Source organism: Musca vetustissima, unplaced genomic scaffold, assembly GCF_032173495.1.
Source record: "Musca vetustissima isolate MV318-11 ecotype Yass unplaced genomic scaffold, APGP_CSIRO_Mvet_v1 utg19508, whole genome shotgun sequence".
NCBI classification, from domain to species: Eukaryota; Metazoa; Arthropoda; class Insecta; order Diptera; family Muscidae; genus Musca; species Musca vetustissima.
The window spans coordinates 14,291-24,487 of NW_026884089.1; the positions used below are offsets into that span (position 1 = coordinate 14,291).

Sequence of the window (10,197 nt, forward strand, 5' to 3'; positions counted from 1 at the left end):
TCAAGACCTACCAAAGGCGTGGATTTTTAAAGAATATTTTTTCAAGACCTACCAAAGGCGTGGATTTTTTAAAGAATATTTTTCCCAGGCCTATATAAGGCGTGGATTTTTTAAAGAATATTTTTTCAAGGCCTACCAAAGGCGTGGATTTTTAAAGAATATTTTTTCAAGACCTACCAAAGGCATTTTTCCCATTTTTTCCCAGGCCTATATAAGGCGTGGATTTTTTAAAGAATATTTTTTCAAGACCTACCAAAGGCGTGGATTTTTAAAGAATATCTTTTCAAGACCTACCAAAGGCGTGGATTTTTTAAAGAATATTTTTTTAAGGCCTACCTAAGGCGTGGATTTTTTAAAGAATATTTTGCCCAGGCCTATATAAGGCGTGGATTTTTTAAAGAATATTTTTTCCCAGGCTTATATAAGGTGTGGATTTTTTAAAGAATGTTTTGCCCTGACCTATATAAGGCGTGGATTTTTTAAAGAATATTTTGCCCAGGCCTATATAAGATATGGATCGCTAAAGGAATCTTTTTCCCAGGCCTTTATAAGGCGTGGATTTTTTAAAGAATATTTATTCCAAGGCTTAGATAAAATTATTGGTAAATTGGTAATGTGTTTGGGAACACATTTTAGATTTCATAGCTAATCATCAGTACCCGATTTTTCAACCATTGAGAAGACCCGATGGCGCCATCTATAAGTCAATAGCCACAACTCTATCCCATTATTTTTCAAACCAACCCCCTATTTTTCAAATACCAATCATAGCAAAATGCAGCAGGTGTTGTTGACCGGCAAAACTTCCGTTCGGTTATCAAACGGTACGTTGCCATGGCATTGGTTGGTTGGAAAAAACGAATCCTTCAGTCGTTCATTGAGCCTCCTAAACGTCAAATGGAATAGCAGAACAAAAATAGAACTAAAAAAATGAAATTAAAAACCCACATCTGTAAAAAGACTCCATCGAATATTAATGGAGAATATCCTTTGAAAATTAACTCCAATAAGGATATTGGTGGACCTGGTGGTAATCAAGAAAATTCGAGTAAGGATAAGACATTGGAAAATCTACCCCTGAGCTGTGTCGATTGGAGCAGTAATGATGAAATTTATTTTGTGAGGTTAGAAAGAAAATCGAAATAAATAAAGAGGTAGAAATAATTCCCTTTTTTCTTTTCCAGTGATGATCATCAAATATTCAAATGGAGTTCGGCCACCAGGGACTCTGTGGAAGTGGCCAAATTGCCGGATGATTTTATACCCACCGATTTACATTGGTTGCTACTTGGTGGTCGCAGCAGTGGTGGGGGCAAGGGCAGTGACACTCTGCTTATCTGCAGCAATGATGGACGTTTTATTATTTTGAATAAAAGTTCAAGGGTGGAGAGGAGTATTACAGCCCATGCTGCGGCCATTTCGTCGGGTAGATGGAGTCCCGATGCAGCTGGACTGTTGACTGGTAAGGAATGGAATTTTATTGAAGGTCTTAATTAATATTGGGGTTTATTTTTTCTAGCTGGCGAGGATGGTGTCATAAAAATCTGGTCCCGTTCGGGCATGTTACGTTCGACAGTAATACAAAGTGATGAGCCAATTAGATGTGCACGATGGGCACCCAATTCCACATCGATTGTATTCTGTCAAGGCAGTTATATATCGGTGAAGCCATTGGCGGCCAATAGTAAATTGATAAGGGTGAGTATGAAGACCAAAATATTTTTGGGGGTCTAAACAAGGCGTGGATTTTCTAAGGATTTTTTTAGATGATCTAAACAAGGCCTGGATTTTTTAAAGAACATTTTTTCAGGGTCTATACAAGGCGTGGATTTTTTAAAGAATATTTTTCAGGGTCTAAACAAGGCATGGATTTTTTAAAGAACATTTTTTCAGGGTCTAAACATGGCGTGGATTTTTTAAAGAATATTTTTCAGGGTCTAAACAAGGCGTGGATTTTTTAAAGAAGACTTTTCAGGGTCTTAACAAGGCGTGGATTTTTTAAAGAAGACTTTTCAGGGTCTTAACAAGGCGTGGATTTTTTAATGAAGACTTTTCAGGGTCTTAACAAGGCGTGGATTTTTTAAAGAAGACTTTTCAGGGTCTTAATAAGGCGTGGATTTTTTAAAGAAGACTTTTCAGGGTCTTAACAAGGCGTGGATTTTTTAAAGAAGACTTTTCAAGGTCTTAACAAGGCGTGGATTTTTTAAAGAAGACTTTTCAGGGTCTTAACAAGGCGTGGATTTTTTAAAGAAGACTTTTCAGGGTCTTAACAAGGCGTGGATTTTTTAAAGAAGACTTTTCAGGGTCTTAACAAGGCGTGGATTTTTTAAAGAAGACTTTTCAGGGTCTTAACAAGGCGTGGATTTTTTAAAGAAGACTTTTCAGGGTCTTAACAAGGCGTGGATTTTTTAAAGAAGACTTTTCAGGGTCTTAACAAGGCGTGGATTTTTTAAAGAAGACTTTTCAGGGTCTTAACAAGGCGTGGATTTTTTAAAGAAGACTTTTCAGGGTCTTAACAAGGCGTGGATTTTTTAAAGAAGACTTTTCAGGGTCTTAACAAGGCGTGGATTTTTTAAAGAAGACTTTTCAGGGTCTTAACAAGGCGTGGATTTTTTAAAGAAGACTTTTCAGGGTCTTAACAAGGCGTGGATTTTTTAAAGAAGACTTTTCAGGGTCTTAACAAGGCGTGGATTTTTTAAAGAAGACTTTTCAGGGTCTTAACAAGGCGTGGATTTTTTAAAGAAGACTTTTCAGGGTCTTAACAAGGCGTGGATTTTTTAAAGAAGACTTTTCAGGGTCTTAACAAGGCGTGGATTTTTTAAAGAAGACTTTTCAGGGTCTTAACAAGGCGTGGATTTTTTAAAGAAGACTTTTCAGGGTCTTAACAAGGCGTGGATTTTTTAAAGAAGACTTTTCAGGGTCTTAACAAGGCGTGGATTTTTTAAAGAAGACTTTTCAGGGTCTTAACAAGGCGTGGATTTTTTAAAGAAGACTTTTCAGGGTCTTAACAAGGCGTGGATTTTTTAAAGAAGACTTTTCAGGGTCTTAACAAGGCGTGGATTTTTTAAAGAAGACTTTTCAGGGTCTTAACAAGGCGTGGATTTTTTAAAGAAGACTTTTCAGGGTCTTAACAAGGCGTGGATTTTTTAAAGAAGACTTTTCAGGGTCTTAACAAGGCGTGGATTTTTTAAAGAAGACTTTTCAGGGTCTTAACAAGGCGTGGATTTTTTAAAGAAGACTTTTCAGGGTCTTAACAAGGCGTGGATTTTTTAAAGAAGACTTTTCAGGGTCTTAACAAGGCGTGGATTTTTTAAAGAAGACTTTTCAGGGTCTTAACAAGGCGTGGATTTTTTAAAGAAGACTTTTCAGGGTCTTAACAAGGCGTGGATTTTTTAAAGAAGACTTTTCAGGGTCTTAACAAGGCGTGGATTTTTTAAAGAAGACTTTTCAGGGTCTTAACAAGGCGTGGATTTTTTAAAGAAGACTTTTCAGGGTCTTAACAAGGCGTGGATTTTTTAAAGAAGACTTTTCAGGGTCTTAACAAGGCGTGGATTTTTTAAAGAAGACTTTTCAGGGTCTTAACAAGGCGTGGATTTTTTAAAGAAGACTTTTCAGGGTCTTAACAAGGCGTGGATTTTTTAAAGAAGACTTTTCAGGGTCTTAACAAGGCGTGGATTTTTTAAAGAAGACTTTTCAGGGTCTTAACAAGGCGTGGATTTTTTAAAGAAGACTTTTCAGGGTCTTAACAAGGCGTGGATTTTTTAAAGAAGACTTTTCAGGGTCTTAACAAGGCGTGGATTTTTTAAAGAAGACTTTTCAGGGTCTTAACAAGGCGTGGATTTTTTAAAGAAGACTTTTCAGGGTCTTAACAAGGCGTGGATTTTTTAAAGAAGACTTTTCAGGGTCTTAACAAGGCGTGGATTTTTTAAAGAAGACTTTTCAGGGTCTTAACAAGGCGTGGATTTTTTAAAGAAGACTTTTCAGGGTCTTAACAAGGCGTGGATTTTTTAAAGAAGACTTTTCAGGGTCTTAACAAGGCGTGGATTTTTTAAAGAAGACTTTTCAGGGTCTTAACAAGGCGTGGATTTTTTAAAGAAGACTTTTCAGGGTCTTAACAAGGCGTGGATTTTTTAAAGAAGACTTTTCAGGGTCTTAACAAGGCGTGGATTTTTTAAAGAAGACTTTTCAGGGTCTTAACAAGGCGTGGATTTTTTAAAGAAGACTTTTCAGGGTCTTAACAAGGCGTGGATTTTTTAAAGAAGACTTTTCAGGGTCTTAACAAGGCGTGGATTTTTTAAAGAAGACTTTTCAGGGTCTTAACAAGGCGTGGATTTTTTAAAGAAGACTTTTCAGGGTCTTAACAAGGCGTGGATTTTTTAAAGAAGACTTTTCAGGGTCTTAACAAGGCGTGGATTTTTTAAAGAAGACTTTTCAGGGTCTTAACAAGGCGTGGATTTTTTAAAGAAGACTTTTCAGGGTCTTAACAAGGCGTGGATTTTTTAAAGAAGACTTTTCAGGGTCTTAACAAGGCGTGGATTTTTTAAAGAAGACTTTTCAGGGTCTTAACAAGGCGTGGATTTTTTAAAGAAGACTTTTCAGGGTCTTAACAAGGCGTGGATTTTTTAAAGAAGACTTTTCAGGGTCTTAACAAGGCGTGGATTTTTTAAAGAAGACTTTTCAGGGTCTTAACAAGGCGTGGATTTTTTAAAGAAGACTTTTCAGGGTCTTAACAAGGCGTGGATTTTTTAAAGAAGACTTTTCAGGGTCTTAACAAGGCGTGGATTTTTTAAAGAAGACTTTTCAGGGTCTTAACAAGGCGTGGATTTTTTAAAGAAGACTTTTCAGGGTCTTAACAAGGCGTGGATTTTTTAAAGAAGACTTTTCAGGGTCTTAACAAGGCGTGGATTTTTTAAAGAAGACATTTCAGGGTCTTAACAAGGCGTGGATTTTTTAAAGAAGACATTTCAGGGTCTTAACAAGGCGTGGATTTTTTAAAGAAGACATTTCAGGGTCTTAACAAGGCGTGGATTTTTTAAAGAAGACTTTTCAGGGTCTTAACAAGGCGTGGATTTTTTAAAGAAGACTTTTCAGGGTCTTAACAAGGCGTGGATTTTTTAAAGAAGACTTTTCAGGGTCTTAACAAGGCGTGGATTTTTTAAAGAAGACTTTTCAGGGTTTAACAAGGCGTGGATTTTTTAAAGAAGACTTTTCAGGATCTTAACAAGGCGTGGATTTTTTAAAGAAGACTTTTCAGGATCTTAACAAGGCGTGGATTTTTTAAAGAAGACTTTTCAGGATCTTAACAAGGCGTGGATTTTTTAAAGAAGACTTTTCAGGATCTTAACAAGGCGTGGATTTTTTAAAGAAGACTTTTCAGGATCTTAACAAGGCGTGGATTTTTTAAAGAAGACTTTTCAGGATCTTAACAAGGCGTGGATTTTTTAAAGAAGACTTTTCAGGATCTTAACAAGGCGTGGATTTTTTAAAGAAGACTTTTCAGGATCTTAACAAGGCGTGGATTTTTTAAAGAAGACTTTTCAGGATCTTAACAAGGCGTGGATTTTTTAAGGAATATTACAAAATTTAATATTACCTTTTTTCTTCCTCTCAGTGGCGTGCCCATGATGGCCTGGTTTTATCCCTTAGCTGGTCATCCCAGTCGAACATCATTGCTTCTGGTGGAGAGGATTATCGTTTTAAAATTTGGGATTCCCAAGGTGCGAATTTATTTACCAGTACTACCGAAGAATATGCCATAACCGCGGTGGCCTTTAATCCCGAAAAGGATATTCTGCTGATCAGCACTTTCAATATGCTGAAGCTGTGCTCCACAGCTGGAGTAAGCAATCCAAAAATTGTCCATGAATCCCAACTTATGAAAATATTCTTTCTTCCAGTGGTCCTATAGCACTGCACGTTTTAATGAACCTGTGGTTGGATCATTCCACACCCTGTCTTGGTCATCCGATGGTACTCAGGTAGCATGTGGTACCTCGACAGGACAACTTATTGTGGGCTACATTGTTCAAAAGCAAATGATATCACGCAACTTGAAGGCCACAACAACGGGGCGGAAGTCGCTACGTTTGGAAGATATCTCGAATGGCAGCAGTGATATGTTGGAATTTACTGAACGTGTTATAAATTTCGCCCTGGGTTATGGGCATCTGATTGTGGCCACCTCCAATCAAATTCACATTTATAATGAGAAATATATAAATACACCGATTATTATTGATGGCCGCACCGATGTGAGGGTTATACAAGTGGGGAAGAAGTAAGGATGTAATTCCTGTTTTAAAAACTTTTAATAATATTTTTTTTAGATTTTTCATGGTCTTGGACTCAACCTCTATATGGGTTTATACCTACACCGGTCGTTTACATTTGAATCCACGCTATCCGGGCAGCCAGGCTCAAATACCATTGCTAAATGGCCGCAGTATTTCGTTGGGAATGGATACTTTGGTGGTTAGAGATAATTCGGATACAATGGGTAAGTTAATGAACTCACCTTTTTGGTCCTTGAAAAAAATTGTATTACCATTATAATTTTGTGTACATGTTTCTTATTCTAGTCCTTCACATTTTCGATTTAATACCGGGAGCGACACGACAATATGAACCCTTTATGCTGAAGGCTAAGACCCAAATAGCCGAAATTGCTGCATGTCGTGCTGGAACTGTCGACGATCAGTTTGTGGTGATGATAGACAACAATCGGGAATTGTATATAACTGAGACCAGAAATTTGAATAGTAGTAACGAAAGAAATGCCATTGCTGGTAGTATTAGTGGATCGAGCTGTGGAGAAATATATAAAATTGGCACGCAAGTGACAACAGTGCAATGGGCAAGTGAGTCAAATATTTTGGTCGGAGTTCACGACACATGCTATAGTATTTGGTATTGTCCCGGGGAGGGAGCCCCAGATCCAACAATTATTGCCCTGACCACGGTGACCATTGATGCAACGTAAGTTTTGCTACCCTTCTTCTATTTTTTGATATCTGTAATACTTTGTTGTTGGTTCTCTTTTAGGGAATTTGGTAAAAACATTGCCATTGAGTCCTTTGAAGATTCCATTGTGACATTCCGCTGTTCAGGGGCTCTGCTGCCCATCACGGTGAATATGTATTGTGAGATATTGCATCGCACCCTGGCCGAGGGCCAATGGCAGCAATCGCTGAAAATATGTCGCCTCGCCCACAATGCCTATCTGTGGGCCACCTTGGCCGCAGTGGCTACCCGGAAAAATCAACTACAAATTAGCGAAGAAGCCTATTCGGCTGCTCTACAAATCGACAAGGTTAGCTATTTGCAGCACATCAAAACATTGGATCCCTCAAGTCCGGAATATATGGCGGAAAATTCCCTGATGTTGGGTAGACTTATTGAAGCAGAGACGATTTTAATCCATAATCGGAAATATCGTGAAGCTGTGGCATTGTGTCTGCGTATGCACAACTGGCGTAAGGCGTTGGAGGTGGCCCAAAAACATGAACCGGATTTAATGGAAGTGGTACTGGAACAGAGAAGGAAATATTTGAGCGCTTTGAATCGTGAAGAATGGGATACTTTATTTATTAGTTTGAGTGTTAAGGATAATGATGAATAAATTTGAAAATTTAATAGGCAGGACAGATCATAGGTTTTCCTTCCAGGGCGTTGATGAGGTTATTGGCAGCCACCATGGCCATTTCGGTGGTAGTCTTAATCGTTTGGGTACCCAAATGGGGAATGATGACTGAAAAGAGAAGAAAGAACGAAAAAATTAATACTCATAGAAAAAAATGTGATCTCCAAGGGTCTGCGGGCATAGTATGGATCTCTGAAAAAATATTCTTTAAAAAATCCACGCCTTGTATGGATCTCTGAAAAAATATTCTTTAAAAAATCCACGCCTTGTATGGATCTCTGAAAAAATATTCTTTAAAAAATCCACGCCTTGTATGGATCTCTGAAAAAATATTCTTTAAAAAATCCACGCCTTGTATGGATCTCTGAAAAAATATTCTTTAAAAAATCCACGCCTAGGATCTCTTCGAAAATGGATATTCTTTAAAAAATCCACGCCTTGGATCTCTTCGAAAATGGATATTCTTTAAAAAATCCACGCCTTGGATCTCTTCGAAAATGGATATTCTTTAAAAAATCCACGCCTTGTATGGATCTCTGAAAAAATATTCTTTAAAAAATCCACGCCTAGGATCTCTTCGAAAATGGATATTCTTTAAAAAATCCACGCCTTGGATCTCTTCGAAAATGGATATTCTTTAAAAAATCCACGCCTAGGATCTCTTCGAAAATGGATATTCTTTAAAAAATCCACGCCTTGGATCTCTTCGAAAATGGATATTCTTTAAAAAATCCACGCCTTGTATGGATCTCTGAAAAAATATTCTTTAAAAAATCCACGCCTTGTATGGATCTCTGGAAAAATATTCTTTAAAAAATCCACGCCTTGTATGGATCTCTGAAAAAATATTCTTTAAAAAATCCACGCCTTGTATGGATCTCTGAAAAAATATTCTTTAAAAAATCCACGCCTTGTATGGATCTCTGAAAAAATATTCTTTAAAAAATCCACGCCTTGTATGGATCTCTGAAAAAATATTCTTTAAAAAATCCACGCCTTGTATGGATCTCTGAAAAAATATTCTTTAAAAAATCCACGCCTTGTATGGATCTCTGAAAAAATATTCTTTAAAAAATCCACGCCTTGTATGGATTTCTGAAAAAATATTCTTTAAAAAATCCACGCCTTGTATGGATCTCTGAAAAAATATTCTTTAAAAAATCCACGCCTTGTATGGATCTCTGAAAAAATATTCTTTAAAAAATCCACGCCTTGTATGGATCTCTGAAAAAATATTCTTTAAAAAATCCACGCCTTGTATGGATCTCTGAAAAAATATTCTTTAAAAAATCCACGCCTATATAGATCCTTGAAAAAATGTTAGATCCTTTACTTACCACAATTTGGTATTTTCAATAACGGATGATCGGCCGGCAATGGTTCTGGAGTCATTACATCTAAACCAGCGGAAAATATTTGACCCGTTGTCAAGGCCTTAATCAAGGCGTCTTGGTCCACAATTCCTAAAAAATTAAACAAAATAATTATTTAAAAGAAAATTAAAAATTATTTCAGCCGTTCCTTACCTCCCCGCCCCACATTTACGAACACACAATTCTTTTTCATTTTTCCAAATGCCTCTGCATTAAATTTCCCCTTAGTCTCCGCGGTCAATGGGCAAGCCACCACCAGGAAATCACTTTCTTTGAGCAGTTCATCAAAGGTCACATGCTGAGCCTTGAAGTCCCCATCATTTTCCCGCCTCGTCCTGGTGTGATAGATGAACTTCTTAACATCCCAACATTGTAGCCGTTTGGCAATGGCCTGACCAATACCTCCGAAACCCAGAAAGCCAATGACGGAATCTCGAATCTCTTGACCCATTAGCCAATTGATGCGTTCCGTTTTCCATTGGGAACTGGAAAAATTCAAAAAATTATTTTAAGGATTATTATAAAAAATTATATTTTAATGAAATTTTACAGACCACCCTAATAAATTATTAAAAAGCTCTATTAAACAATTCAAAAGCTTTTTTAACAGAATCGAAGCTAGTTAACAGAATACGTACATATGTTTATGAAAACGTTATAAAAGCTTCCAATATAACATCAAAGCTTGTTCATACAAATTTTGCAAAAAAAAAAGCTCTCCGAACAGCTGTTTGCAGGCAATCAAATTGATAAACAATAAATTATTTATCTTACTTACTTTTCGATTTCTTGCCGACCGGCATGAAAGAAACGTCCCGCAGCTATCATTAGTCCGATGGCCAAATCGGCAACACCATTTTTCACCACCCCCGGTGTATGACCTAATGGCATTTGACGTCGCTTAAATTCCGGTACATCCACATAATCGATACCCGATGACATTGTTGTGACCGCCTTTAATTGCTGGCCAGCAGCATCGAGTATTTCTCCATTCAGAGGTTGATAGCAGGCCCAAAAGATGGCATCAACACCGGGTAATTTTTGCAAAATATCTGACCTGACTGGCGGAACATTTTCACAAACAATTGGCTCGAAACCCTTTTGGCGGAGCAGTTCCAAAGCGGGTAGCGGGACTTCAGGATGGGTGACCAAAACTTTGTATAGACGTCGTGCGGCAGATGACAT

At 37.5% G+C, this 10,197-nt stretch overlaps 2 protein-coding genes across 2 annotated transcripts; one reads left to right on the forward strand and one right to left on the reverse strand.

Annotated features, from left to right (window-relative positions):
* The first annotated feature begins 930 nt into the window (after positions 1-930).
* LOC133331086 (intraflagellar transport protein 80 homolog) lies at positions 931-7,620 on the forward strand. The gene is made up of 8 exons (XM_061539497.1): positions 931-1,124; positions 1,185-1,462; positions 1,520-1,698; positions 5,612-5,839; positions 5,898-6,277; positions 6,327-6,496; positions 6,579-6,975; positions 7,042-7,620. The coding sequence occupies exons 1-8, from the start codon at positions 931-933 to the stop codon at positions 7,616-7,618; spliced, it is 2,403 nt and encodes an 800-aa protein (XP_061395481.1). The 3' UTR covers positions 7,619-7,620.
* A 7-nt stretch (positions 7,621-7,627) lies between these two features.
* Positions 7,628-10,197, reverse strand: LOC133331087 (glyoxylate reductase/hydroxypyruvate reductase). The gene is made up of 4 exons (XM_061539498.1): positions 9,791-10,197; positions 9,166-9,497; positions 8,977-9,102; positions 7,628-7,747 (listed from the first exon to the last, which is right to left on the reverse strand). The coding sequence occupies exons 1-4, from the start codon at positions 10,195-10,197 to the stop codon at positions 7,629-7,631; spliced, it is 984 nt and encodes a 327-aa protein (XP_061395482.1). The 3' UTR covers position 7,628.

Coding starts and splice junctions, on each gene's coding strand:
- LOC133331086 (XM_061539497.1), top strand. CDS start 931: ATGAAATTAAAAACCCACATCTGTAAAAAGACTCCATCGAATATTAAT. Junction 6,497..6,578: donor AGATAATTCGGATACAATGG/GTAAGTTAATGA, acceptor TTCTTATTCTAG/TCCTTCACATTTTCGATTTA. Junction 6,976..7,041: donor ACGGTGACCATTGATGCAAC/GTAAGTTTTGCT, acceptor GTTCTCTTTTAG/GGAATTTGGTAAAAACATTG.
- LOC133331087 (XM_061539498.1), bottom strand. CDS start 10,197: ATGTCATCTGCCGCACGACGTCTATACAAAGTTTTGGTCACCCATCCT. Junction 9,498..9,790: donor GGTCGGCAAGAAATCGAAAA/GTAAGTAAGATA, acceptor GAATTTTTCCAG/TTCCCAATGGAAAACGGAAC. Junction 9,103..9,165: donor CGTAAATGTGGGGCGGGGAG/GTAAGGAACGGC, acceptor TTAATTTTTTAG/GAATTGTGGACCAAGACGCC.